The sequence below is a fragment of the Myodes glareolus genome, chromosome 1 (assembly GCF_982192425.1).
Source record: "Myodes glareolus chromosome 1, mMyoGla1.1, whole genome shotgun sequence".
Lineage (NCBI taxonomy): Eukaryota > Metazoa > Chordata > Mammalia > Rodentia > Cricetidae > Myodes > Myodes glareolus.
In genome coordinates, this window is record NC_142026.1 from 2786370 (window position 1) to 2811015 (window position 24646).

The 24646-nt window shown below is 36.8% G+C and overlaps 1 protein-coding gene across 10 annotated transcripts in view; it reads left to right on the plus strand.

The window, feature by feature from the left end:
• The window catches only part of Nbeal1 (neurobeachin like 1), a 194684-nt gene that overhangs the window by 37073 nt on the left and 132965 nt on the right, over positions 1–24646 (plus strand). For 7 of the 10 annotated variants that reach the window (XR_015737269.1, XM_087903350.1, XM_087903357.1 and 4 more), the window contains 2 exons: positions 6403–6485; positions 16807–16892. The exons of 1 other annotated variant lie outside the window; for it this stretch is intronic. Coding sequence is in view for 8 of the 9 variants with exons in the window: in XM_087903350.1 (XP_087759476.1) it covers positions 6403–6485; positions 16807–16892 (169 nt within the window). In the remaining variant the exon portion in view is untranslated. The remainder of the gene's footprint in view (positions 1–6402; positions 6486–16806; positions 16893–24646) is intronic. 2 more of the 10 variants (XM_087903367.1, XM_087903359.1) reach the window with 2 other exon arrangements.

Here is a 24646-nt window from a genome sequence, read left to right on the forward strand (position 1 = left end):
GTTTCCATTTTCTAATTTTGTGGAGTTCAAGTTTTTGTAGTATAACTTAATGATTCTCTGAATTTCCCTAGTTTCTGTTGTTATGTCCCCCTTTTCAATTCTGACTTTGTTGATTTGGATGTTCTCTCTCTGCCTTTTGATTAGTTTGGATAAGGGTTTGTCAATCTTGTTGATTTTTCGCAAAGAACCAGCTCTTTGTTCTTTGTATTGTTTTCCTTTTTTCTATTTTTGTTGATTTCAGCCCCCAATTTGATTATTTGCTGTCTTCTACTCCTCCTGGGTGAGTCTGCTTCTTTTTGTTCTAGAGCTTTCAGGTGTGCTCTCAAGTCAGAAATGTGACTTTCTCCAGTTTTTTTATGTGGACACTTAGTGCTATGAACATTCCTCGTAGCACTGCTTTCATAGTGTCCCATAGGTTTGGCTATGTTGTGCCTTCATTTTTGTTGAATTCTAGGAAGTTTTTAATTTCCTTATTTATTTATTCTTTGACCTAGAGGTGATTTAATAGTTCACTGTTTAATTTCCATGAGTTTGTAGGCTTTTTGAGAGTAGTATTGTTATTAAATTCTTACTTTAATCCAATAAAAAGGGGATTACTCCCATTTTTTTTTTATCTGTGGAGGTTTGCTTTGTTACCGAGTATATGATCAATTTTAGAGAAGGTTCCATGAGGTGCTGAGAAGAAGGTATATTCTTTTTTTGTTTGGGTTGAATGTTCTATAGATGCCTGTTAAGTCCATTTGATTCATTACATCTGTGAGTTCTCTTGTTTCTCTGTTAAGTTTCTGTCTTGTTGACATGTCCATTGGGGAGAGTGGAGTGTGTTGAAGTCTCCTACTATTACTGTTTGGGGCTTGATGTGCTATTTAAGCTTTAGTAATATTTCTTTTATATATGTGGATGCTCTTGTATTAGGGTCATAGATGTTCAGGATGGAGACTGAATCTTGATGAATTGTTCTTGTTATAAGTATATAGTGTTCTTCTCCATGTCATCCGATTGATTTTAGTTTGAAATCAGTTTTGTTAGACATTAGGGTAGCCACACTCGATTGTTTCTTATGCCCATTTGAATGGAAAACCTTTTCCCAACCCTTTGCTCTGAGATAGTGTTTGTTTTTAAGGTTGAGGTATGTTTCTTGTAAACAGCAGAAGATTGGATCCTGTTTTTGTATCCATTCTCTTAGCCTGTGTCCTTGTATTGGTGAATTGAGTCCACTGATATTGAGTGGTATTGAGGACCAGTGGTTTTTTATTCTGGATATTTTTCAATGGTAGCGTTTGTGTGTTTCCCTTCTTTGGGTTATGTTGGTGGGGATTATTAGATACCTGTGTTTTTGTTGGTGCAGTTATCTTCCTTGGGTTGGGGTTTTCCTTCTCTTAGTTTCTGTAAGGCTGGGGTTGTTGATACATATTGTTTAAATCTGTTTTTGTCATGGAATATCTTGTTTTCTCTATTGATGGTGAATGAAATCTTTGCTGGATATAATATTCTGAGCTTGTATCCTTGTTCTCGTTAGTGTCTGCAGCTCATCTATCCTGGACCTTCTGGCTTTCATGGTTCCCAGTGAGAAGTCAGTTGTAATTCTGATATGTTTACCTTTATATGTTACTTACCCTTTTTTCTTTTTTAGCTCTTAATATTCTTTCTTTATTCTGTATGTTTGATGTTTTTATTATTATATGGTTAGGGGACTTTTTTTTTTGATCCAGTGTATTTGGTGGTCTGTAATCTTCTTGTATCTTCATAGGAATATCCTTTTTTAGATTGGGAAAGTTTTCTTCTATGATTTTTTTGCCGAATATATTTTCTGTGCCTTTGAGCTGTAATTCTTCTCCTTCTTCTACCCCTATTATTCTTAGGTTTGTTTTTTTCATGGTGTCCCATAAGTCCTGAATGTTTTGTGTTAAGAATCTGTTAGATTTAATGTTTTCTTTGACCAATGAGTCTATTTCCTTTATAGTATCTTCAGCACCTGAGATTCTTTCTTCTATCTCTTCTATTCTGTTGGTTTTACTTGTCTCTGTAGTTCCTGTTCATTTTCTTAGATTTTCCAAATCCAAAATTCCCTCAGTTTGTGTTTTTTTTTATTACTCCTATTTCAGTCTTCAAGTCTTGAACTATTTACTTCACCTGTTTGATTGTTTTTTCTTGGTTTTCTTGGGTACTTTGAGGGATTTTTAAATTTCTTCTAATTTTTTGTTTGTCTTCTCTAAGGGAGTTTTTCATTTCCTTTTTAAAGGTCTCCATTTTCATAAAGTTATGTTTAACGTTATCTTCTGCTTTTTCTGGGTTAGGATGATCAAGTCTTCCTGTTTTATTTTTGCTTGGTTCTGGTGTTGCCATGTTGCTTTTTAGGTTGTTGGAGGAATTCCTGCAACATCTCTTCCTACCCATCTCTTCCTTTCAATGAGGCCTGCAGTGTCTTTGTGTCTTGGTCCAATTCTTGCAGTGGCTGTCTAAGTGTTTGGGAGTCTTTTTTTGGTCTGCTCTGTACTGTCAAAATGTCTAGCTCAGAAAGCCTCTGAGGTCTCTCTATGCCCTTCTCTCTTGTTCTTCTGTCTTGCTTTGCTCTCTTTTGCTCTGTCTTAATCCCTTCAGTGTTGTAGCAAGCTATTTGTATCCTCAGTGTTATAGCAAGCTCTCAGCTCTTAGGTGGGGTGTGGCTAGTAGCTTGGGGGTGTCCAGTGGATGGGTTTGGGTTTGGGGATAGCTAGCCACAGAAAACTCCTAGCTGGCAGGATAGAAAACCCAAGGGAGTTGGGGTAGGGGCTGGGGTTTTGTCCCACTGGGGAGGACCTAGAGAGTGGGATGTCCTGCCATGTGGCTGTTCACTTACCTCTTAAGTCCCCTCAGTATTGGAGCAAGCTGTGTTTCAGAGTGCCACTGAGGTTGCAGGAGGATAGGTGGGTTTTGACAGCCAACATCTTAAGTATTGCTAGTTACAATGAAAAAGAAGAAAAGAAAATGATGAAACTCTTATATTGTAAATATAATTTTTTGGGGGGGGGTCATGTTGCATGCCAGAATATTTTCATTCTGAATTTGCTGTTGTCCAGAACTGATTATGTGTCCCTACCACAAGGGACCCCATCAGCTCTGCCATAAGAGTAGGAGGACTGTGGAAATGGCAATGATTTGGCAAACAGTACTGTGACTGCTTCTTGCCTTTGTGCCTCTCAAGACTTCTTTAAGTAGACAAAGATACACATAACACTTCTTCATTGTAGACTTTGTAGTAATTTATTGTTTTAGATTCAGTGACTCAATTTTCCTCTACTTTGATTTGTATGCTAGAGTTTTTGCAGACAATAAAGAAAATTGTCTCTCTTCTTCCCACTTTTCTCTCTTCCACTTATTGCATTTAACAATGAAGAACTCTAAGGAAATCTATTAAAAGTTTTAAAACAGTGACATTGTTCTTTTTCTTTATAGGCAGCAAAGCAGATAAAACAGGAACTGCCCGTCTGAATATGATCGAGGCTTTTTCTTTTAAAAAAATTTTAAAACCAGAGCAAAAAGAATTTATTTATTTATTATGTATGCAGAGTCCTACCCATAGCCCAGAATAGGGTACCAGATCTCCTTACAGATGGTTGTGAGCTATCATGGGATTGCTGGGAATTGAACTCATGACTTCTGGAAGAGCAACCAGTCCTCTTAGCCTCTGAGCCTTCTCTCCAGCCCTGCAAAAAGAATTTAAACGTGGTAAAAGGAGTCAAGATGTATATAAAAGTAGCTCTGATAATAAACTAAAACAAAATAAGTAAAGCAGTTGTTAGAAACAAACATAACTTTGAAATCTTTTTTTTTTTTTTTGGTTTTTTTGAGACAGAGTTTCTTTCTCTGTTATCCCTGGCTTTGCTGTAAGTATTCTATAGACCAGGCTGACCTTGAACTCAGAGATCCTGCAGTCTGCCTCCTGAATACTGGCATTAAAGGCATGTGCCACCACTGCCTGGCCAGTTTTTGAAATTTTGAACAATGGGAAGTTTTAAATAGCATGATATATAACACATGATGGAAGATGAGCACATGTCAGGTGGCCAGACAAAGAAGAAAAGCATACATTAATGATAGAAGTGTGAAGCATTATGCTTGAAACTGTTTTTATGCTCTCTGATATACTTAAAAATTCTTCAGTAATAGAGCTGCTTCAGTGGCAAGTGGGCAAAGTAAGGACAGACTTCAATGTTTTTTACTTGATAGAGAGATTCAGTCATATACTTATAAGGAAAAATATGGAAGACCTATCCAATTGACTCATAGTAGTAGCTTGTGTCTTTTCTTTAAACTGATTGTGAAATTAAATGGACATTTATAATAAGTGTATTATTTACCAAAAGAATCAGGTAGAACAAATGTAAGTTAAAGCTGCATAGTTTCATATTCAGGAACATTTAAAATTAAAAGTTTTTTTATTGATGTAAGGGATATTTCTCATATTTCATGGAAATTGCCTTAATCTGTTAACTTTATTTCGTTTGTACTTGGAGACTCTTAAATAGTAACTCAGAGAAACTAAAGTATAGTAATAAAACAAAATGAGAAACCCAACAGCAACAGCAGCAAAAACCTCTCCTTAAAGTATCAGTCTAAGATACAGCTCAGTGGTAAGATGCTTTCCCTACTATTCCCTAGATACCAGATTCCATCCTACTACCAGGCTGGGGGCAGGTGTATACAAAAATGCTTGTTTGTTTATCCAGCTGTTTATTCAAATGTTTATTAGTTCATTACTGTGCTTACTGTAAGTTTAGTAGGTATCATTGCCTGTCCATGGAGAAAAAAAAATTGTTTAGTTAGGCCTTAAGCTCTGTTTACCAAATGTGACAATATATGCACAAAAAATAATCACAGAAAAGATTAATAAACTATTAAGAAAAAAATTATGAGTTCATTCCAGTATTAAGTAACTTGGTAAATAAAAAAATTAAATTTCTTGTAGTAGTAGATTATGAAGTGCCAATTAATAAATACAGAGATGATGCTGGAGTTGAAAGAAAATCAGCATTTTGATTTATGTGTCATAGTATAATATTGTGTCAGTCACAGATCATTAATAAATGATAAATCTAGAGGCAGTTCTGATTAGCAGAGTGATATATAAATGCTTAAAATGTCTTTGTGTAAATTGCTAGTTTCTTGTAAGTGAAAAATTAATTATGTATCCTGGTCAGTATTATTCACTATAATAAAGTTGACTGGGTAACCAAAATTATGATCAGTGAGAACTTCACACATGATACCGAGAAAGATGTTATTGTCTCTGTAGTAGTTAGTAGTTCAGCTATGAATGCATAGTCCAAGCCTAATTGTGAGAAAGCACCAAGCAAATCCAAAATAAGATTTTAGAAGTACCTATTACAGGTTCACAGCTAAAGAGGGAAGTAGACTCACTGTGAATGCATCTGAGTTTTCCTCATATCTGATTAACAATTAGAGGAGATTTTGGATTCTAGACTATTGAGAACCAATACTGGAATGTGTTAAGTCATTTGGATTATCAGGGCGGAATAAACATATTTTGCAAGTGATAAAACATTAATGGGGGGGTGAAATAGTATAGACTCAACTAACTATTAGAAAGGGGGAGACCGGTGTACACCTGTAGCCTAAAGATACACAGAATTTCTAGGTAGTTTCAGGTATTTTTCCATTCAGTGTTTTTAATAATATTAAATATACTTTTCAAGACATGATAAAAATCCTATAATTTTTATTTTAATTTTAGTTTTTCATTTTCGCCATTCCACTATTGGATAATATTATTGGTTTTAACAGGCTTTATTCTCCAATATTTTTATCACCTAGCCTATCTAAGTGATTTTATTTTGTGTTGAACTGGAATGACTGCAATGCTCTTAGTAAAAGCCTGCATACTTTGTTTTGGCCTTGTTAAAGTTTATAGAAAATATCCATGGAAACTCCTGGAGTTTTCATTAAAAGATAATCCCATTTTTGTACTGAATTTGCATCCTTAAAATGAGGGAACTTAAAGGTCTGGACTCACTGTATATGAATAAAACCTCAGTAAAGCACAGGTCAGTCACTGGCTTCTGTGGTTTCCAAGGAATATTGTCATAGTCTTAGCTATCACTTTCTCAGGACTGCCTTGCAAATTCTTCTGCAGATTGGGAATTTAAATGCTGGCTTCTTTTTAAATTCCCAGTTATTTGGAGACTTAAGTTGGCTATCACAATGCGTAATAAAAATATTCTGTAATTGGTAAACACTTAAGTTGTTTCAACTTCTCTTTGAACATTGTACCAGTCCTGAAGATGTTTGTTCAGTTTGCAAACCAAAATCAGGATGTTAAATTTGTTTTGAAATTGTTTTTTAAATTGTGTCACCTCTGCTTTTTCATGTTATAATTTGTTACTGACTTTTTTTTAATGATAGACGAATCCTTAGTTCTGTGGAAAAGAGCAGACAGAAATACAAGCCAGCTTCTCTCACAGTGGAGTTTGTTCCTTTCTTTTATCGTAAGTAACACCCTACTTTACTTTGATTTTGATCAGTTTTGATTAGTGGTTTTTTTCTTACTCTAGTTTTGACCTTAATTTGGTTTGTGATTTTATAAAGTAAAGGCTACTAAAGAACAAAACCACAAGGTTAGTTAATTTGTGTTTGGTTGTGCTAATGGTTCTTGGGGTTAATTTTCTCCATTTAATTCTCTTTAAGAGCTGATCTGTTTCTATGAGCTGAACATTTTAAAAATTGCGTATTTTAGAACTTCACAATTTTTACTAAGATGAGAAATCTTGAGAGATATCCAGAGAATATATGTTTAGCATGCACCAAACCTTCCATTTGATCCTTAAAACCAGAACACAAACCAGTTAGCACCCAAACCATTAAGTGATGTGACTAGTTTGTTTGTGCATGGCTATATATATATGTTCTAGTTTCACCCTCACTGTTTTTTTATGTTGAAGCAGGGTTCCATGTCTCCTAGCTTGACCTCAAATTTGCTGTAGCTGAGTGTGACTTGATCTCATCCTGAGTGTTGACTTTACAGGCATCTGCCACCATACATGGCTAGTTTTCACTTTTAAAAATGATTGTGCTGGAGGCTAGAGAGATAGATGACTTAGATAACTTAGTAGTTAAGAGTGCTTGCTGCTTTTGTTAAGGACCATGGTTCATTCCCAATTCCAGTTCCTTTTCTGGCCTTTCTGGGCTCTGTGTACACATGGTACACATATATACATGTAGGTAAATGTTTGAAGATAAAAAGATAATGCTGGGGTAGGAATGTAATTCAGTTGGTTCAGTGCTTGATTCTCATGCACTAGTTTTACTTCATAACTGCATTATTGAGTCATTGTAGCTAGAAGTATTCTCTGTCCCCCTGGTCCTCCTGGACTGATATTTCTCTGCCCGCCTGTTCCCAAAGCTTCTTATGAAATAACCACTCTGAGGCTTAATATTAGTTATATTCTCTTTGGCCTATTAGCTCAGGGTTCTTATTAACTAACTCTTACATCTTAACTCATTTTTATTGTGTTATATTTTACCATAAGGCTCATGATTTGTTACCTCACATCTTGCTTCCTTTGTGGCTGCAGACATCTCCCTGGGTCCACCTTTTATCCCCCTCTATTCAGTTTAGTTTTCCTGCCTAGCTATATTATTCACTGCCATAGGCCAAAGCAGCTTCTTTATTAACCAATGGTAATAAAACACATTCACACATTCTAGTATGCTTTTACTGCTATAACAGAATACTTGAGATTGTGACTTAAACACAGAAGTTTATTTTCTCATAGTTTTGGAGGCTTGACATTGTAAGAGCCAGGTCCTAAAAGGGTTTGGTTTTTGGTGAGGTCTTTTTGTAGCCTGGTGTTAGTCTCCCTGTATTCTCAGATTTTAGAAGGACTGATACCTCTTCAAACAAGAGCATCAGTTTTGTTGTATCAGGCAATCCCTTCTCTGATCTTATCTAACCTTAATCTCTTCTTTAAAAGCCTAGGCTCTAGTGTAGTCATGGGTGTGTGTGAGTTAAGGCATTAGTATTTGAGTTTGGGAGGGATAGTTGAGTCTATACTATTTCACCCCCCCATTAATGTTTTATCACTTGCAAAATATGTTTATTCCACCCTGATAATCCAAATGACTTAACACATTCCAGTATTGGTTCTCAATAGTCTAGAATCCAAAATCTCCTCTAATTGTTAATCAGATATGAGGAAAACTCAGATGCATTCACAGTGAGTCCACTTCCCTCTTTAGCTGTGAACCTGTAATAGGTACTTCTAAAATACAATGATGAATCCAGAAGAGGATTTAGATTCTCATTCTAAAAGGGAGAAATTGGAAGAAAGAAAGGGGGTACATGTTTTAAGCTTGTCAGGGACCAGCCCGAACATAATTTCTTATACCAGAATGGAGGCATGGAAATGAAGATGCTATTCATATGACAGTATTTGGAGGGAGTTCAGAGATCATTCAGATCCTGAAAATCTCAAATCACTTCCTGAAAAGTCACCATTTATTTTCCAAACAGCTTTTATTTTTTTAAACAAAGGTAAACTGAGGGGTAAGTTCATTAGCATTCTGTTAGCTAGGTGTGGGGGTGGGGGGATGACTTAGGTCACCTCCCGCCTATGCCTGTTTTGTCATGTCTACTGAAAACATCTCTTCTCCAGGCAATCTCCTAATTTACAATAAAAGGAGCACAATGACATTAGCATACTCTGACCACTTGTTAGAATGGCATCAGGTTATTTTACTATCAAAAAGCCAGACTACCACCTTCTGTGTGGTAGGTGCACCTTGTAGGTCGCTCAGAATTCTCAGAATTATGGGCCTGCATAATTCAGCCTCTACACAAGCTATCATAAAATCTGGAAAGATAACAAATTTCATTACTTAAAGATTCAAAATGGTATTTGGTTTAGTGCTTAGCTCTTTGATTAGGGAGCTAGTGCTGTGCCTTCTAGCTCTATAAGGCATTCAGTTTATTTAGTTATTTGAAATTATTGTATGTATCTATGTTTGACATGTATGTGGGCGAGCATGCCGCAGTGTGCAGTCAGAGACCAACTTTGTGGAGTTAATTCTTTCCTTCTGTTTTTACATAGGTTCCAGGGATAGAACCCAGGTCACCAGCTTTGCACAGTAGAAGTCTTTACTGGCCTTAAATTTTTTTTTTTTTTTTTAAGGTAGGGATTTGCTTTTCTCTGCTTTCTTGAGTCACCACCTGTGTGCTTGTATTTGTGAGCACAATTCTGCCCCTGGGGCTCTGAGTAGGTTGTTCTGACCCCACTCTAACTGTAGTATAGTCCTCTGAATTTGAAGAAACACAGCTTGACCTTCATTCCTTCCTATTTTCTCTGTTCTCTTCAGTTGAAAATGGTAAAGTCCTTATTGGTATAATTCTGTCCTTATTTCCGACCTTAGCTGAAATGGCTAATTAAGTCAGTAAGTCATATTGTCACTGGAATCTCGGCCTAGACTCTTGTGATCTCCATCAAGAATAGAGACAAGATACACAGCATAGTATAGATTTTCCTGGGGGACTTTGAAGTGGTTGGTGGGCTTGCTTAGATTGTTTCTCCTAGGAGGGAGCAATGGTATGTCCTTACTCTTTATCAAGAGTGTCTCCTTCTACATAAAAATCTTTAAAAGTTCAGAGCTGTTGGAGCCGCATTTAGTTATCTGTTAATGTTTCTTTTGGTACCCAGGATGCCTCTAGGGCCAGAGATAAGAATCAGGTCACATTCTTCTTACCAGTAATTAAAGTCCTGCTATTCCAGATCTTTCTTCTCTTTCTAATGTTGATCCTGGGATTTAAGCTCATGCTGTTTGTATTGGTGGTAAACACCCTTTAACTTATTGAATCATCTTTCTGGACCCTTGAATCTTCTTTTGTATGTAATGTATATGAGATGATATTAGGTATATCCATAAAATGCTGAGCCTTAATAAAAGTGCAGTGTCTCCTGACAAGTGCTGAAGGTATTTAAAGTAGTACTTTTGTACAGTTGCTTTTTAAATAAAATAATTCATACTTAAGAATTAAGAGAAATTTTCTGAGCTATATAATTTATAACTTCCTGAATATGTGTATAATAAGAATTTTAATATGCCAAAATGACATTCTCTATATCTGTAGATGGAATAAAAACTGTTTTAAATAATAAAGATTCTTTTGAGATTCACTAGAGAGATGCACTGAATCAGATTTAAGGGAAACATCCTTTAGTGATATTGCCTGCTGCTGGGGAATCTGGAGTAGGAGTAACAACAAAAACGAGAACAAAGGAAAATACATTTATAGTCTTTTGAGGAAAGAGGGTCCTCAAGTTTAGCATGTTAGTGAAGGTACTAGGTAGAATACCAGGCAACTCCGGGTGCCTTGAGCCTGGCTACAGTGAGCTGACCCTATTGTCTTGCTCTGTGTGGCCTTCCACTTGTTTGCACTTAGCAAAGGCACTAGATAGAAGGTAAGTTGTAGCTGATCTCCTCGGGTAGAATCAATCATCTAACAAAAGCTAACTAGTTATACCAATGAAAACATTCAGGTTCCAACTATGTTGTATCATAGGTAGATACCTAACAGGATAATCAGAATTTTTACTTCTTGAGCTTATAGTCAGAAATTCTAGTCTATACCCATCAGTTCATCCTAAGAGCAACCAGGACCAAAGGATAATGCCTTAGAGCCATTAAATGCCATTAGCAGCTAATCAGCATATTCTCAACTTCATGACCTACTCAGTAACAAATCATTCTGATGGATCAAAGGCAGGCAGTCATATTTTACATCAATGGAGATCAATCCTATGTAAATAATACCACTGGGATACATGAATAAGTACAGATTTGTTGTTTTCAGCATTAAAAGACTTTCTGACTTAAACATCTTTTGTTAGTCCTTTATATAGCTATTCCTCAGATTTGAAAATATCCTGATGTCTTGATTATTTAATTGTTGTGAAAGGAGTGCTGGTAAGGCAAGGCTTAGCATATATCTTAGCACTGCTGCCTTTGTCTCATCCTTTGAAAGCTCTTGTCTTTTTTTATTTCAATTCAAATTACTAGAGCATTGGGGAAGTATCCTATCTAGCAACCAGGTCTGGCATAATCAGTTGTAGTGGACTTTAGTCATAACCTTGAAGAAGAGTATGTACTTTTGAAGTCCAGAGTTATGGGAGTGGGTGTGTGTGGGTATATGTGGCTGCTTGTTTGTTTCCCGACTGCCCGGCAGCTCAGACTACAGATAGCCACACAGAAACCATATTAATTAAATCACTACTTGGCCTATTAGCTCTAACTTCTTATTGGCTAGCTTTTACATCTTCACTTATTTTCATTATTTTATATTTTACCATGAGGTTCATGGCCTACCGGCCAGGCAGGATTCCAATGTGTCTGTCTCTGTCGGCTGCTCCATGGCTTCTCCCTGACTCTGCCACCTTTTTCCAACATTCAGTTTAGTTTTCCCTGATTAGCTCTACTCTATCCTATTACAGGCCTAAGACAGTTTCTTTATTAAACAATTGTATTTACAACATACAGAGGGGAATCCCACATCAGGTATATCTATAGACTCAACTTTTATCTTCTCTGTTGCTATGAGCATAGTCTTGGACCTGAATAAAGAACAATTTTTATGTTTGTTTGTTTATTTATTTTGATATTTTGGGAGGGTTTCTCTGTGTAGTCCCAGCTGTCATGGCACTTACTCTATAGACCAGGTTGGTCTTAAACTCACTCTCCCTCCTTGATGCTGGGAATAAAGGCATGTACCACCACACCCAACTTAATTTGTAGTTTTTAAAAATTAGATTTAGTTATTTTATGTGAATGTTTTGCTGTATGTATGCCTATGAACCGCATACATTAGATGTCACAAGATAACATGAGATCCCTTGGAACTGCAGTTAAAGATGATTGTGAACCACAGTGTGGGCACTTGGAATCAAACTCTGGTCCTCTGCAAGAGCAACAGTTGCTTTCTACCACAGAGCCTCTCTCTAGTCCTAAGAGAATTAAATTTTATCTTGGGTATAAAAAGAATAAGACTAACTAGAACCAAATACAAATAGCAAGGCTTAGCTTTTTCTAAAACTTTATTATTGAGAATTTCATGTACACATCCAATGAAATATCATATTTACTCTCATTTTCCCTCCAATTCTTCTTATATTTTTCTAAAAACATATCTTTCACAAACTTATGAGTTTTTTTAAATAACCTAATAACTCCAGTTATTGTTACCCATATATGCATGATAGCAGAGTCATTCATTGGAACATGGGAACCTTACCAGTGGCCACATTCTCACAGAAGAATGAGTCTCCTTCCCAAGTGATCCTCTGACATCTATACTGGTGCTATAGATGAAAACATATGCCTCCTTTCCCATATGGTAAATAAATAAATGCAAAAGAAAAAAAGAGTCAGTCAGTTGATAGGTATGAGGCTCCTCCATGTAAGCTTATATTAACACCTATTTTTCCCATTGAAAGCAGTTTAGACAATCTCCATAACCCTTAGGCAGTCTCTGTAATCTGTGGTTTTTATAGCCTGTTGGTTTGTTAGGCTTAGAAGCATATTGAATGGATGACTGGGATTCTTCCTCGTGAAACAGATCTACATATAGAACGAGGCATTGATAAATCACCTTGGAAGGGGTTAGGCCAAAAGCTGTGTGAAGTCTTATGTAGGCTCTTGGTAATAACACCCTTTAGATATACTCAATCTCTGGGCATAATTTTTAAAAACAACTTAATGGTCTGATTAGAATGTTCCACCGTTTTAGAAGAGTAAGGACTGTAAAATGAATGAAGATAGTATTAACTTCCCAGAGATTTAGATATAAATTGAGTGATTTGGGAAGCAGCTGAAGGCACATTTTTATTTTAAAGAGTACCTGAAAAGCTAAGTGGAGGAGTAATTTCCAGAAAAAGAGCTTCAGATACTTCAGTGACCTTTTCAGGTTGAGGTGGAAAGGTCCTGTGCAAGGAGCACCAAAATGCAGTAAGGGATAGTCAGCTGCCTGTTTGACTGCCGCATCTCCTTTTTTAGTTTCCTAAATGACTTCTTTTTGGTGTGCCTTGTAAAGGACCGCTGCTATTTCAGCCAGCAAATGTATTGTCTCTAATGAACTTAGAATTCGAAATCCATAATCGATGGGATCACTTTTAGCATTAAAATAAAATCTTTTCCCTCCAGAGGGCAGTATGTGCATGTATTACCAAGAAGGGTATTTAGAGGCAGTGTGCATAGTTTCCCTTTTGCTCTGGTTAAGTTGCAGCAAAATTTAAGCCTACTCATCTAACCAAGTGTGCTGATTTCTGTGGTACCTGAAAGGAGGACAGTAGTAGCGCAGCTGGTTTATTTTTCATTACTCGCATAGGAACTGCTGTTGATGAGCCATATTGAATTTGTGAAATTTAAATAAACCATACTCTGGGGTAGGAAATAAAGTAGAAGAGTTGAGGTGGGACACTGTTGTAAAGATATTTCAAAGTTATCAAGTAGCCAGGCTTGGTAACATAAAAGTATCTAAACCAGTGGGAGATTTGGGATTTAATAGAGAGGTTATTTGATATAAAATATAGACAGTGGAGACCCCAAAGTAAATTTAAGGACTTCTTCTATTATTAAAAGAGTCATGACAGTTACTTTTCTTTTTTCTCTTTTTCTTTTTTTCCCACCTCCCTTCCCCTCTGTCCCCCTCCCTCTTTTGAACCAGAGTGTCTCCACATAGTTCGGACTGCCCTAGAACTCACTGTGTAGACTAGGCTTTCCTAGAACTCAGATTCCACCTGCCTCTACCTCCCAAGTGCTAGGATTAAAGGCTGTAGTTAATGTATCCTGTCAACCATTGGGCAACTGAATCAGTTTTAATATTTACCCTACAAGTAGATAGGTAGCTTTGACCTAGGGCATAATTTGAGAACTCCAGGGTTACACCCTGGTATTTGGTAACATACAGTTTAAAAGATCTGTCAGGTTGTAATAACCTCCAAAGTTACATCCCTGATTAAAGAAGCTTTTAATTTCTCAGAAGACTTCTTTTGTTCTTAGTCCCATGAAGGAGAACTTGGTTGCTTCATTTTAGGGATTCATTTAGAAGCTTATGCATAAAGCTATAACTAGGAATCCAAAGAATACAGTAACTTGTTAATTTTCCAGAGGCACTAAGCTGCAGTGGTAGGATTTAAGAAAGACCTGGATGGCTTTGATAGGATCGGATACCCTGAGCCAAATGATTCCCAGATATAGTTTCTACAATAGTAATGGGGCTTTAGGCTTAGAGATTCCTTATATCCTGTGATCTAGGAAAGTGAAAAGTTTTATTATATGATTTGGGGCCTCAGATGATTTCAGTTTTGTTGAAAACATCCAAAACATTGTAGATAGAAGCTAATGGAACATAGCGGGCCCTTTTCTTTCCACCAGGCCAATCAAGGTGTTGAGCTGTCTGTTTCAGTATCATGCATTGTCTTTGAAACCTGTTTTAAATTGATGCTTGCTGACTTTGACTTTCAAATGGAGCAGTTTGTTACCTTTTTTCTTTCTTTTTTTTTAATTGTTTGACTTTACCAGAGAATATAGTGGGGGTGTAGTGATCATGTGTATTTTTTCTGGAACATCTTTGAAGACATTGAGCTTGACTTGGGTGTGCTTTGGATGATCAAAAATAGGTGAAACGTGTATTCACCTTTTTGCTTTGACTCTGGCTTTGGATGAGATAGAATTTTTTTATTTTTGTTGCAGTTTTCTTGAAAGGGGTCTTCAAAAAACTTATTTTTGCTACTTTGTTAGAAAATGTGTGGTTTTTTGTGGGTTTTTTTTGTAACAAAATGTGCCTCCCAATGTATTGTACATGTCTACATAAATGTCAGAAGTCATTGTTCTACCTGTGAATCCTGGTGGTTGAATTTAAGCCATTAGGCTTGGCAGGAATTGACTTTTTACCTGGTAAGCCTTCTCACTACCCCTTTTAGCAAAATTTTGATTAGAGAAAACATAGTATGTATTTTTTATAGTCTTTATACTGTTTATTTTCTTAAGTTTCCCCAGAGCTGAATGAAATACCCATCTTACATCTTAGTATAAGATTATAAAATCTTTCTACTTACACCATCTTTGTAGTTTTTGCCTGCTTGTAGAATTTTACATTATCTTATGAGGATTGTTACTCAAACACAAAGCAAGTGTTATATGTGTTTTCGAAGCACCTGGTATAACATTCTCCATTCCAGTATTCTACATTGCAAATTCCAGTTGTTCCAGCCTCTCCTAAAACTGTTTTATGTCCCCTGAACTCATTAAACAGCACTGGTCTTTTAGAGTCCTCCCATTTTGTGCAGTGATTCTGAAAGTGTCTCTAAAAAGAAACCTGAATTAATTCTTGAGTTCAGCATGTTTTCCATCTATGTTTGACAGTTTTCTGACCCTATTTCTGGGACTGATTTGTCCATTTTTATATTGTCTAAAACAGGAAAGCATGTGTATGCCAGTTATTCCAACATAGCTATAATGGCTTATTTTTTTTAAAGTACAAATTTCTATTAGTACATTTTACAGCTTTATTTGGCAGTGTTATGTGTAAAGTTGGATATCTATCATTATATTTTTGTGTAAGTATTAATAAAGGCAAAACAGTATTTACTATAGAATTATAAAAAGAACGGACAAATAAGTTCTGGGCAGATGGCTCAGTCAGTGAAGTACTTAGTGTGCAAATGTGTCGACCCACACAGTCTGTAATTCCAGTGTTCAGGGGCAGAGTTAATGAGAATCACATACATGTACATGATCTAACACCCCTCCCAAATTGGTGGGGTAACAACAGTTTGTCAGTAGAGAACTGGTTAACAAAATGTTCATCATGCTGTTTTGTTTTGGTGATAAAGATGAATAAGGTAGATTATCTGTTAAATTATAGTAATGTCCATAATGTATTAAGTTCAAAAACTAAAAGTGTATTCTTTCCACATCCATGAGTTCCACATCTGCAGACACAACTAACTGTGGCTTAAAAACATGCAGTGGAAAAGAAATTGCATCTATACATGTACAGATTTTTTTTTGTTTTTGTCTAAAACAGTACATTGTTAGAGTTACTTACATACTATTTGCATGTTTAGCTAGTATAAGTAATCTGGAGATGATTTAATGTATATTGGAGGATTGACATAGGTTACAAAAGCAAATTTTGCTCCATGACTTTTTGTATTTTGAGGTGAGAGTCCTGGATACAATATTCACTGAAATCCTTAGAAAGACACTATATTGTACAGCACTTTTTCTTTAAAAAAAAAATTAAAGGTAGAAGTATGTTGGTAAATTGAGGAAAAGGTCAGAGGGAAACTTCCGGATTTATTGTTTTGTTTTTCTGCCTTATTTTTCTTTAAAAGTAGCAAAATATTTTATTATGCTAAAAGACATTAGGTCCTAGAAATTTAGAGTATTGATTCTTGGAATAGATTAGGATATTTTTATTTAACTCTTTTATTTTCTAATTCACTAAAGTAAGGGTCAGTTGTTAAGAAAACAGAAGAGATTTTAAGTTAGGACTGGGCTAAGTTCTAGTTCTGTCAGTAACCACATTACTTCAGATGAGATAATAACTTATCTTCCAGTAGCTTATTTATACTGGGTCAGGATGTTCTTAGGGAGTACTATGAGAAGTAAATGAGATATGACACATTTGTCAGCCTTGCCTTTTGACGGACTTTTAGCCTTTTCATAGAGTTCTTCATATGTCAGTTTCCTTAGACATGAATTGTGTTCTGCAATAGAAATCTTATTGATTTGTTTATTTGTGTATTATATTCACAGAATGTTTTCAGGAAAGTGAACATCTCAAGGAAAGTCTTAAGTGTTGCTTATTGCATCTCTTTGGAGCCATTGTAGCCGGTGGGCAGGTGAGGACAGTGTTGAAAGTTAATGTATAAGTTGTAGTTAACAACACAAAAGTCTCTTCATGGATTATTTAATGCATTCTGTCTTTTATAACTTGATGCTTCAGATAACTTTCAAATTTATATTTTATTTAAAACTAAACTTCTTAAAATCGTCCATTAAAATCCTAAGTAACATTAACACTGACAATTAGTATTACTGGATGAATAGATTAAATGAGTATTGGTATTATAAGTTCCTATTTCTCTTGACTTTTAGTTATTAGATATTATTTTAAAGTATAAAGGAAATCATCTTTATTAGAGGTATGAAGAAATAAAAGTTTAGCCAGTTTGATTTCCAAAGTCATGAATTTATTCACTCTGCTGTCTAGTTGCAATTATTAAATATATTTATGCATATATATGTTCCAAAAGTGTTTCTCTGGCAAACTGAATGTAATTGCCTGTTGCCAAAAGGCTAATAATTCAGAGAGAATGTTTTACATGTTTTCTTAAATGATGCATTTTAAGCAAGAGAGTCTTTGTCCTTTTGTACATATTGTGTAGTATACCCATTGTAGAGTTTGGTAAAGACACTTATCAGAATTTTTTAAATGTCTAAAATACCTATCATAAAAGAAAAACTACCTTGAAATTCAGTTGTTGAAATGGTAATAAAACAAATTTGTGATGTAATAATATGTGCTTTTGTATGGTCTTGGAATTGAATTTATGACGCTATGCATGATAGAGGCAAACACTCATGCTACTGTCCAGCTCCACTATGGTTCCCCCCACCCCCACCCCAAAACAGGGTTTCTCTTTGTATAGTTTCGGCTGTCCTGGAACTTGCTCTGTAGACCCAGGCTGGCCTCAAACTCACAGAGATCCACTTGCCTCTGCCTCCCAAGTCATGGGATTAAAGGTATGCTCCACCATGGCCTGGCTCTCCAAATATGGCTTTTTATAATTCATGAAACAACAGGATGCAGCAGTGAGTCAGTCACGGTGCTACAAAGCTTTAGTCAGAACAATGCAGGAGGTTGAGACAGGATTCCTTGAGCCAAGGAATTTGGAAGAACAGCATACATAACCTAGGAAGAACTTAGTTTGATAGGCTGTAAAGGATCTTGCTATGTTGTAACAACTATAACATATGAAAGTGCACATTTTTATTGGTGGCAGAATCACAAGTATTACATTGCTGTGTTTTGTTGCTTACATTGGAATTTAAATAAAATACTATATTTCCACTACTGAAATTTTCTCCCTATATTTTCTATTTTTGTTTCTATTATATTATCATAGTTTTCAATTACTAATCTTCACATCCAGTACATATTCACTCCTGTTGCTTTTAGATTTCTGCTAGAATTTCATTCTCTAGTTTATTTATCCTGTTCCCTTTTTAGAATCCAGTGTCGCTATTTAAGGCTTCTTGGTAGGTTTTGTGCACTTCTCTTGATTCTGGTGGAAGATAACAGTCTTTCTAAGATGAAAGAAGCAGTGGTTTAGATCTTGCTTTCTGATTGTTTTTCTGAGACAAGGTTTCTCTGTGTAGCCCTGACTGTCCTGGAACTCGTTCTGTAGACCAGGCTGACCTTGAACTCAGTATCCTCCTGCCTTGTCTCCAGAGTGCTGTGATTAAAAGGGTGTGCCATCTTTGCTCAACCTTACTTTCTGTTTTAAGTTCGCTTCATCACTTTGTTTCATTTGCTGCTTTTCTTCTTTTGGATCATTGCCTTACAGTTTTCATCATTTTTTTTTTTTTTACTGTCGTGAATAGGAATTGACAGAATATAAACATGAAAAAAATAGGAATGGTGTTGTTGACTGAGGGGGAAGCCTACATGGGTCTCATTCATCTCTGAGTACCTAGAGATATATTCTTGTTAGTACTCATTCATGGGTTATGAACCTCAAGGATAATTCTGTAATGAACTGTTGCCATGAAAAATAAAATAGGTACCTGAGACTCGATTTATTATGTTATGTGCTACTCAGAATCTTTGTGATCAGACCATAGTCAGTTTGACTTACAGAAGTCAGAAGGTTGCTTGCTGGTTGTTGGGTCAGGACAAGTTGGTTGAGTATTTGATGGCTCTTATTAAAGGAAAAGAAAAAGTCTGATAATGGGTCTTTCCCAAAGTGTTGTACTTGAATTGCTCACTGACATATTTGTATTTTAGATCTGTAAATACACATAAGAGAGTCTGTTGTGTTTTGTTAAGTGCAAGGATGCTAGGGTTGACCTAGGTTTGAAACGAGTCTGTCTCACAGAGGTTGAACTCAAATTGTCTTTAGGTTACATACTTATAATGTAGAAGCAGTGATATTTACAGGATATATATAAGGACTAAAGGACACATGCTCTTGGTAAAACAATGAGCAAAAGTGGCCTGTGTTTGTAGAAATGAAGGAGGTTGGAATTGTATCTGATTTATTATTTGCTGTATAATAATAAAATAATCTAAGCTTAATTTAGTTTATGTTTGTCTCCTAATCAAAAACTGCAGTTGTGGATTTGGAAATGTAGCTTAGTGATACAGCATACACTTAGCATGTGGTGGCCCTGGGTTTAGTCCCTAACACTTGAGGGAAAAGAAAGAAAATAAAAAGTTAGTAAACAGTTCAGGCTCTTCAGAGACTCTTGATTCCTTCTGAACATCAGTTTGTTAGTAGCTGCTGGTGTTTTGACCATAATGTCAGACATCTGGAGCACAAAAATGGGGTTATGACAGAGATACTGACATAAATAAACTCTTTTCAGGAGATACTGATCTCTCATTTCTTCAACTAGTGATCTCTCATTTCTTCATCCTCCCTTCTCCCTTCCCTCTCCCTTCTCTTCTTAGACACATCTCACTAAGTAGCCCTGGCTGGCTTGGAACTCACTGTGTACTCATCAGATCTGCATGCCTCTGCCTCTCAGGTGCTGGAACTAGAGATGTGCGACACTGCATCTGCTCAGTCCCGTGTCTCATTTACCAAACTTGGGCATTGTCATGTAAAAGGGCCAAATGTGTCCAGATGATAAAATTCATTTCCTGGACCTTCTTATCAGCAGGGGAAATAGGCAGTATGATCTGTATTGTTGGTAGCCATGTATCCAGGAAAACATCATGGGTTCTAATAGTAAAGATTTTTTAGGGGAGATCAGATACTGGTTAATGCCATCAGTACTTTCTTCCATAATATTATCTATTGTTAATATTATTATTGGCAATAGTAAGACTAAGTGACCTATGGACTGTTATTGCATAATTATGTTCATTACATATTGTTTTTTTCCTGCATTATTGGACAGTGAGCCTAGGACTTCACATGTGTCAGACATTGCTATAGCACTGAACTGTATACACTTCTCCTTTCTTTTACATTTAAATTTCACTAAATTGTCTATGTTAGTCTCAAACTTACTTTGTAGCCCAAGCAAGGTTTGAACTTATTGGTTCTCTTGCCTTAACTTCCCCAAATAGCAGGGATTATAGACCTGTGCTATAGCAACTACTTAACGTAAGGAGTTTCAGAAATATTTGTAAAATTAGTCATAAATGTGTCAGTCATTTTACAAACCTAAGTCATTTGGAATGGACTTAGTTCTATAACATAAAATCTAGTAACACTGATGTTTTAAATTTAGTTAAGAAATTTAAATGTATGCAAGGTATTGGTGGAAGTTTCTGTCTGCCCGTTCCTGAAATCATACAGAAACTATATTGTTTAAATTATTGCTTGGCTAATGTTTTAAGTGCATTGCTAGCTAGCTCTTCTGCCTTTGGCTAACCCATTTCTCTGTGTATCCCCACGTGACTCTGGCTTACTGACAAGGTTCTATCACATCTGTCTCTGGCAGCGGCTACATGGTATCCTGCAACTCTGCCTTTCTCCCAGCAGTTTAGTTTTCCGTGCCTACCTCTGTTCTGCCCTATCACAGGCAAAAACAACATGTAGAAGGACTTCCCACACTGTAACATGAGGGGGCCTGCTTGTTAGGGTATCTGTCCCGCCCAGTACCCCACAGCCGGCAAGCCCCAAAGAAAATCACACAGAGATCTCCATAAGTTATAAAACTGATTGACCCATTAGCTCAGGCTTCTTATTAGCTCTTGTAACTTATATTAACCCATTATTCTTATCTATGTTAGCCACGTGGCTCAGTACCTTTTCCAGCGGGGCATGTTACATCTTACTTCTTGGTGGTCTGGCAGGAATGGGAGGAATGGGCTTCCTTCTTCTGAGAATTCTCGTATTCTCTTTGCTCCACCTCTACTTCCTGTCTGGTTTTGCTGCCTATACTTCCTGCCTGGCCAATCAGCATTTATTTAAAACATGATTGATAGAATACAGACAATAATCCTGTACCACCACATCATTTCCCCTTTTCTATTTAAATAAAAAGGAAGGTTTTAAATTTAACATAGTAAAATTACATATAACAAAACAGGTATCAAGCAAGAATTATAGCTACAATACTTACATCTACTTTATCATAACTAAGGAAAACTATATCTGTTCTTCAACTCCATCGAAGACTCCAGAAGGATATAATATTACTAAGTTAACAGGAAGTGCATTGTAAGCTACTTTCAAATCTCTAGAAATGACAAAGACATCTCTCTGTGTGGACAGTCACCCACAGATCTTCTGTATCATTTGAGCATCCATCTTCAGCCCATACTACTGGCCTATAGTATCCAGCAGACTATTCCATGAAGCAGGAAATTTCAAAGACAGTTCTGCCTATATTGTCTGTTTGTCAATCACTTTTTTATGTGTCCTGCAGAATGTTTGGCGGACTCTTTCATGAAGCAGGGATCCTGAAGGACTGTCTCACCTTCTTTAGGCAGTTCTAGCAGTCATTTTTCTGAGTATCTTGCAAGTCCATTCAAACAGTTAAGGCAAGAACAATTTCTTGCCCAAATGTCTAACAAACTCCATGAGGAGCCTCTTCGATGCCCATCATCCTCTTAAAGTAGCTTGGTGCTTCCAGGAGCAGATGTATTTCACTGCCATGAAAAGTCCTAAGTTCTTAAAACATTTTAAATGTCATATTCTGTAGGACTTTGAAGAATGACTATCCATCTGAAATGTATCTCTGTACATCTAGAAAATCTAACTAACATAACTACAAGCTTGACTATTACAGATGATTATCTATTAACCTATATATTTAAATTATATGTTACATTTTAATGAGCTGCACAAACATGAGACCTTTATCAAAATCAGAAATATATAGTATACAGTATAACAACATTGACCTTAAATTTATATCAATAAACCAAGTTCCATATGAATGAAAATCTCTATAGCATATCCTCCTTTAAATGTAAACAAATATTTATAAACAATATTTAGGAATTTGGGCATAGTTCTCTCCAAACTGCTTCCTGCTTTTTGTTGGGCAAAGTATTTTGGGGGGTGTTAATGGCATCCTTTCAGGGAGGTCTTGGTCCATCAAACCACATTAGTCTAGAAGAAATCCATAGGTTCTCATCCTCTGTGGAAGCAAGTAGAACCTCTTTTCCAAAGCATTATATCCTTAGATCCATATTTTGAAATCAAGATACCTTTAAAGTATGTATGTTGTTTTATCTTAGCAGCCTGTACAATGAAATGTCACTCTGTACTTAGCTCCTTCACAGTCAAAAAATTTAAAGAAAACACAATAGTATATATAATCCAGATTTTTGTGTATATTTCATCATTATGTGGCGTATTTTTCTTACTCTATTTTTTTCTCCGAGTTTACTTTGTCTCTTTAAAGACTTCATTTTATTTTTTAAAACGATTTACTTTTTTTTATAACTGTCTATATTTTTTTTCTTCTCTGTCCCAAACCTATGTACATTTTTCTAGCACTGTGACCCATTTACAGGTCTTTTTTTTTTTTAATCTGAATCTGTCTTTATTGCATATCTGTAATTATTTTCTGACCAGAAGCTCCTTCTCCCCTTTTTTAAATGCTAAGTGGGCATAGCTAGAGCCAATGCTTAGCCTTTTGATTCAACCCAGTCCAACGTGATGGAGGTCCATTCATTGCCTCTGAGACTGCCGGGTGGGAGCCACGCTCACCACTTCAACTCTGGTAGCCTGTTGGCCCATGCTTCCACCAAGTAACTTCCAGCACACTAGCAGCTCACAAACCCCATTCAAGTGCTCAGCCTCCTAAAAGAGCCAGAGTTCATGCTGGCAACACAAACCAGGAAGCTGCCATTTCAAAACCACACATTTTTGCTACCACTGAATCAGGAAGACCTCTTTTAAAGAAGCTGTGTAGAATTTCTTCCCAAACTTTCTTGTGTTTTTTTTTCAAAGTTTATTAAATTATAAAAGTTTCCATTTCCGCCCCTCCTCCCAACACCCTCCCACTCCCCCCTCTCCCTCTCCTCCTCCCTCTCCATCCCTAAGAGCAGTCAGGGTTTCCTGCCCTGTGGGAAGTTCAAGTTCCTCCCCCCTCCCTCCAGGTCCAGGAAGGTGAGTATCCAATCAGACTGGATCCCAAAAATCCAGTATATGCAGAGGAAACAAGTCCCAGTGTCATTGTCAATGGCTTTTCGGAAAGACTCTGGGCCAGCCACATTCAGAGAATCCGGCCACATTCAGAGAATCTGGTTGGATCACGTGCTCGTTCAGTCCCAGTCCAACTGGCCTTGGTGAACTCTCATTAGGTCAGTCCCCTTGTATCAGTGGGTGTTCGCACCCCTCGCGGTCCTGATTTCCTTTTTCATGTTCTTCCTCCTTCTGCTCCTCATTTGGACCTTGGGGGGCTCAGTCCGGTGCTCCAGTGTGGGTCTCCGTCTGTATCGCCATCCATCGTGGGATGAAGGTTCCCTCTGGTCTTGCCTTCTTTGCTCACGTTCTCTTTCCTTCTGCTTCTCGTTTGGACCTAGGGAGTTAAGTCCAGTGTTCCAGTGTGGGTCTCTGTCTCTATCTCCATCCATCGCCAGATGAATGTTCTGGGACTCTTGTCTATTTCCAATCTCCAGGAGGATAACTATATGATTTTCTTCAGGTTCACCTTCTTATTTAGCTTCTCTAGGATCACGAATAATAGGCTCAAAGACCTTTAATTATGGCTAGAATCCACTTATGAGTGAATACATACCATATTCCTCTTTTTGGGTCTGGCTTACCTCACTCAGTAAAGCATTTTCTATGTCCACCCATTTGCATGCAAAATTCAAGATGTCTTTGTTTTTTACCGCTGAGTAAAACTCTAATGTATATATGTTCCACACCTTCTTTAACCATTCTTCTATTGAGGAGCACCTAAGTTGTTTCCAGGTTCTGGCTATTACAAATAGTGCTGCTATGAACATAGTTGAACAAATGCTTTTGTGGTATGATAGGGCATCTCTTGGGTATATTCCCAAGAGTGGAATTGCTGGGTCTTGAGGGAGGTTGACTCCCAGTTTCCTGAGAAACCGCCACACTGATTTCCACAGTGGCTGCACAAGTTTGCATTCCCACCAACAATGAATGAGAGTTCCCCTCTCTCCACATCCTCTCCAGTATAGGCTATCATTGGTGTTTTTGACTTTAGCTAATCTGATCGGTGTAAAATGGTATCTCATAGTTGTTTTGGTTTGCATTTCCCTGATCGCTAAGGATGTTGAGCATGACCACGTTGGCCACGTTCGCCTCAATTTGTTGGTGGAGACCATTTGTTTGTTCCCAACTGCCCAGACAATGAAATAATCACTCAGAAGCTATATTATTTAAATCACTGCTTCTTCAATCACTTAAGCGTATTGATAGCTAGCTTTTAT